The sequence below is a fragment of the Nuphar pumila genome, chromosome 9, assembly GCF_984573655.1.
Source record: "Nuphar pumila chromosome 9, dmNupPumi1.hap1.1, whole genome shotgun sequence".
In the NCBI taxonomy this organism is placed as follows: Eukaryota; Viridiplantae; Streptophyta; class Magnoliopsida; order Nymphaeales; family Nymphaeaceae; genus Nuphar; species Nuphar pumila.
The window spans coordinates 22,394,534-22,400,533 of record NC_143257.1 but is presented as its reverse complement, the minus strand read 5'-3'; the positions used below and the strand labels follow the sequence as shown (position 1 = coordinate 22,400,533).

The following is a 6,000-nucleotide window of genomic DNA, read 5'->3' as shown; positions in this document are numbered from 1 at the left end:
CGAGCTAGTGACTTGGGCCCAGCTTCTTGAAGTGTGCAACATGATGTACTTTCTAAAGCACACCCTCAATAAGATGCAGAAATTCTTAGACCTGCAAAAAGGGGGGGAGTACATTACCTGTTAACATAGCTTGAAGTAGTATTGCCCCAACCTCTACACAACAGACCAGAAATGGGCCATGAAATTCACCCGAGGGTTGAAGTCGACCTTGTGTACAAAATTTTTCATACATGGACCGAATACCTTGGATAAAGTCATCGAAGCAGCTACCTTTTGGAGGATGACCGGTTCGAGAGCTAGAAGACCCTGTGAAAGAAGTCGAGAGATTAGTAGTCGGGTGGCTAGAAGAACAACAATAAGAAAAGATTCAGTAGAAAGAGATTCATGCCACCAACCAAAAGGCACTAACAACAGAAGGACATTGGGTGCCCGAAGTGTCATCGGGCCTATAAAAGGAAGTTGTGTTTGTAGAACACTAGTGCTTGCTTGTAGTGCAGGCAAATGAGTCATTTCATCTCAGAGTGCCCTCAAAGGCAGAATAATGGGAAGAAGTATAGATCTAGAGGCCAACAACACTCGCAACAACAGTCATGTCAGCCTCAACGACAGAGGAAGACTATGGGTCGTGTCTATGCTACTATGATAGCTGAGCTGGGGAAGGACACCGATGTCAGCGAATGTACCATTCTTATTGCAGGCTACAGTGGTACAATACTTTCAATACAGGCGCTACACATTTTGCTTGTTGCTATAAATTTTGCTTTTATCGAAGGTACCATCTCATCATTATCGATATGATCAGTTATGATGTTGTTTTTTAGAATGAATTGGCTATATGAGCACTATGCTTGTATAGAGTGTCATATGAGACATATACGTTTTGTTCGCTCAGATCAACCAATTTTAGAATATAGAGCAGGTAAATCGATGGAGAAGGCAAAGTTGCTTTCAGCGTTAAGGGCATAACATCTGGTTGAGTGTAGATGTGAGACCTTCTTGGCCAATGTTTAACTAGTAGAATTAAAGTCACTCAAGTCGGTTCGAGACTTGGATGTCGTGAATGAGTTCGAGGATTCACCGAGTTTGCCACCGGTTCGAAAAGTGGACATTGCTATAGAGTTGGTGGTTAGGATGACTCAAATCTCTATAGCCCTTTTAGGATGGCATCAGCGGAGTTAGAGGAGCTTAGGAAGCAATTACAAGAATTGACAAACAAAGGATTTATCTGACCGAGTGTGTCACCGTGGAAAGCACCGTATACCTAGCGGGTTGATGCAACATATTGAGACCCCTCAATGAAAGTGGAAAGAAATTACGATGGACTTCGTGGTGAGCTCACCCAGAACCCATAGGGGTAAGGGCACTATTTGGGTGATAGTAGATCAAATAACAAAGTCAACTCATTTACAACCTATCAAATTCATTCAGTCCTTAGAGAGCCTGGCAAATTTATATGTGAAAAGATAATGTAGTTACATTGTGGGCAACTATTTATCATATCAGACAAGGCCCTCAGGTTTATATCCAAGTTATAGGGTCAGTTAAAGAAGACCTTGGGTATATAGTTAAAGTTTAACACTACTTTCCACTCTCAGATGAATAGACAGTCGGAGCAGACCATACAAACATTAGAGATCATTCTGAGAGCATGTATTTTGGTCTCGAGAGGCGAGTGTGACAAATATATTATTTTGGCAGAGTTTGCCTATAACAACAGTTACCATGCCAATATAAGGATGACGCCCTACAAGGCACTGTATGGACAACTGTGCCAATCACTAGTCAACTGGGATGAGGTTGGTTCGAGGGTAGCCGAGGCACCCAATGATAGTTGAACACTACACTGAGCAGGTATGAAAGATTCATGATAGACTACTAGCAGCTTAGAGTAGGCAAAAAAGTTATGCGGACCGATGGCGGTGGGAGCTCACATTCAAGGTGAAAGACTTTATCTTTCTTCAAGTTTCTCCTACTAAGAGTGTGTTTAGTTTCAGCAAGAAAGAAAAACTCAGTCCCAGATATGTTGGACAGTTCAAAGTCATGAAGAGAATATGTGCAATGGCTTACCGAGTAGCGTTGCCACCTCAATATACTCAGGTTCATAATGTATTACATGTGTCTATGTTGAGAAAGTATGTACCTTACTCATCTCATGTGATTCAGTATAAGAATATCAAGGTATAGAAGGACCTGACTATGAAAGAACACCCAGTTGAGATCAAGGACCGTAAGGAGTAGGTATTGAGGGCGAAGACTATTCCTCTATTTAAAGTGCACAGGCAATACCGTGACATTAATGAGTGTACATAGAAACCAAAGGCAAGCATGGAAGAGAAGTATCCACATTTATTCAAGTGAATGTTTAATTTCGCGAACAAAATTCCCTTAAGAGGGGAGGATAAAACCTGTAAATTTTTATATTTATTGAAATAAATAAACACTACAAGAAAAATGCTAATTAGCGACGAAAATTTGTGATAGATTTTTTTCGTCGCGAATTTGCGACGAATTAGCGAGAGAAAACTCTCTGTCGCTAACATTCAAAATATTTACGAAATTAGCGATAGAAAAAATTCCATCGCGAATCCATCACTAATTAGCGACAACATTTTTTCGTCGAAAAACATTACAAGAAAAATGCTAATTAGCTACAGAATTAGTGAGGGAATTATTTCATCGCTAATCTGTAGCTAATTAGTGACAAAATTAGCAAGGGATTTTTTCTGTTGAAAATCTGTAGCTAATTAGCGAGAGATTTTTTTCGTCGCTAATTTTTTATTTAAACCAACCCATCGAGGGCGTGAATTTTTCTCTCTCTCCCCGTGCAAAATTTAAATCGACCATTTGATTAAAGCGCCAGATGGCATGCTTCTCTTTCAGATTGTCCAACTTCCCCGAGAAGCCTTGCAGGTAACAGCCGAAATCTGAGGTCGTCGAGGTCTGTCGGACGAGAGAACTCTCTTTGGAATAACTGGCGATCCACAACTCTCCATGGGCTCATCATCAGAACCGCGAGTGTTCCTCAGCTTCAGCAGGGAGGACGAGGGCCGCCGTGGCGGCATGAGCTTTCATGTCTATGCGATGCTCTCCATCTCAAGGGCGTCTGCACTCTCGCGGAGGAATCAAACGGTGGCAGAGAGAGGGCGGAGGGATTGGTCGTCTGCATGGCTGGAGGGAGACGATGAGCGAGGTCCGATCCGAAGGGAAGGAGGTGAAGGGCTAGAGGGAGGCAATGAGTGAGGTGGGCGAGATTATCGAATACGTCCTCTCCGACGACGAAAGATGTGTGAGTCTCTCTCTCTCTGTGTGTATTGTTATGGATGAGATACGACTTTTGCTTTTCTTTGCAGTGGCGGGCCGAACCGGACAAGTGGGGAACCAGGTCGAGAGGGCGTCAGAGAGCGCATCGATTCTGTGCAGAAGACCCTGCAGTGGCTGTGTAGTGCGGTACAAGTCTGGCCTATTGTTGCTGGAATACCGCCCGACAGAGAGCAAATTTTTTTATTTTTTTTTAATTTAGCGTCGGATAACCAAATCAGTCTCTATTTAGCGATGGATTAACGACGGACATGATTCGTCGCTACCTAGCGATGGATTGACGACATATAATTTCTGCCACAGTTTAGCGACTAGGGTTATGCGACAGACGCTATTCGTCGCTAATCCGTCGCAAAATCCATCGCTAACGTATTTAGCGACGTATAGAGTCTATCACTAATATACATTTTTCTTGTAGTAAAAGACAAATTTTGTTTAATTTAAGATTTTCAGTTTCGATTAAATGGAATTTGAAAATGAGTTAATTACGGTTAAAGTGAATTAAATGTGATTGATTTAGCTTGAATTTCAGTTAATTCGTATTTGAATTTCATATTAATTTCAATAAAATTAAAATGGCTTTTGGACCCAAATAAATAAATTATGGTATTTGGATTTGGATCTTGAAGAGATCCAAATTCTACTTAGCTATTGGATCTAGGATATCCGATGTCCATTCTAGAAGTAATGTTTTTTGGTTCATCCAAATAGTATTGAGAACCAAATTGGATCCCGGTTGAATTAAGAAAAACCTGAATAAGAAATTTTAATTAATACTAAAATAATTTAATCCAGTTTAAATTTTTGTAAAGAGGCCAGGGTGACACACCCCTAGTGGGATCCACCTACTTATGAGGTGAGAGTGGACACCTTTTCTCTCTTTGGCATGTGTTGAAAAAAAAATGAAGAAAATCTTAATTATCTAAAGCAAATAGAAAACCTAACTAATTAGAATTAGATATCTGAAGTAAATGGAGACTTACCTACTTAGGGGACGAGTTACCAATCTCATCCTTATTTTGGAAGGTTGAAAAAAAAGAAGGAAAGAAATACTTACTTTCTTCTCTTTCCATCTTTCTCTCCCTAACATTACGGAGAAAATTCCTTTTTGGAAATGAATTATGCCAAGGCAGCTGAATATGAGGTTCTATCTCTAATAAAAAAGAGAGTGATTCTTTTTTCCCCACACGTCACTTGCATTATCTCTTATCTCTTCCTTCCCATTCTCTCAATTGGAGATTAGTGCAGCGGCCATTAGTGCTGCTGCAAGGTGTTATATGGAAAGACGTAAGCTTGTGAATCATTGAGGTAGATACCTTTATCAAATAAACTTCGATACCTAATATGTGTTCGATATGTTATTTCCTGATTCAGATCCTTTTAAATAACATCTCAATGTGTAGTTGGATCTATTCAAACGGATTACTTTCAGACTCAGATAGGTTTTGCATCAGTAATTTAAGTAAAGCATGGCTCATATCAAGATCAGATCCAATTGCATTTGTTAAGTGTGTTTAGCTTGTCTCATTCTATCTTTCCGGGATCTTGCACCACTCCTTGTACTTCGGATTAAATCTTACCTCATCGGATCTGATTTGCATCCGGATTCAGATTCGGATGTATTGTTTACATTTCAGATTCGGATTCAGATTCGAATCCAATCAGTCGGCACTTGCTGATGGATGAATGATCCCATGGATTCCCGTAAAACGATCCGACCCATTAAGTAGAAAGGCCCCATTACGGAACAAACCGGATCCATTTGCACCTTCTCCAAATTCCCAAACTGGAGAATAAGAAATGCCCCCAACGAGGAGTGCTCTCCACCGCCGCGACCGCCGGGGCCCGGGAACAAGTGAGGGCGAGAGAGGGACTCTGCTGCGATCCGATGAAACCCTAACTGCGCCTTCTTCGTAGTGATGAAGCATGGTCATCTCTCTTTCTGCGGTGTCCTCGTCGAACTCGCCGATAGCACGATGTCTCACTCTCGTTATCCTGTACTCTCTGTCCCTCTGTGTGTGTGCGAGTGTGTGTGTGTGTGTTGTTGTGAGTGTTTTGTTTGAGGACTAAGTTGAGGATTTCATTTTAATGGCAGTTTCGGGGCCGAAACCGGTGGCGTGGAGGAGGAAGTCGGGGATTTTCCGGGGATGGACCGAACGAAGAAATTTTCGTCGCCGGCGAACCGAGTTTTAGGAGAGGGAGAGGCGGGGATTTTGGTTTCCGGGAAGGGGAGAGAGGGGGCTTTTCCTATAGAGGGGGAAGAGGTGGAACCTTTTGGGGCGCTCCCAGGCCACAATTCAGTCCCAGGCCGCCTCAGCGAAACGATGATTATCGGCACTGGGAGTACGCTGCGGCTTTACCGCCTCCCGATTGTGGTACCCATTTTCCATCTTCGTCTTCTTGAGTAAAAAAAAAATGCCAATGAAATGTGGTTTATCACATATTGCCTGTTTGTTGGGAAAATTTCCTGTTGATTGCTTACTCAGAAGCTTACGGTTCGTGCCTTGTTTCTTTGTTCTGTTAGATGCAATTTTCTATCTTGTCTCAATAAACTCGCATTGGTTAGCAACGAATTGTAATACACTTATCTGAAGAAGATACTTCTTTGCTAGTGTAGCGGACCACTGTATGTGGGCAATTTCTAACATGTTTTATAGTTGAATGTTTTACCTTTCCTAGTAT

At 41.8% G+C, this 6,000-nt stretch overlaps 1 protein-coding gene across 1 annotated transcript in view; it reads left to right on the top strand.

The window, feature by feature from the left end:
- The first annotated feature begins 5,120 nt into the window (after positions 1-5,120).
- LOC149828489 (DNAse I-like superfamily protein) overlaps positions 5,121-6,000 on the top strand; it is a 133,827-nt gene continuing 132,947 nt past the window's right edge. The window contains exons 1-2 of the mRNA XM_090016865.1: positions 5,121-5,315; positions 5,414-5,693. Coding sequence (XP_089872991.1) covers positions 5,238-5,315; positions 5,414-5,693 — 358 coding nt within the window. The 5' untranslated portion in view covers positions 5,121-5,237. The remainder of the gene's footprint in view (positions 5,316-5,413; positions 5,694-6,000) is intronic.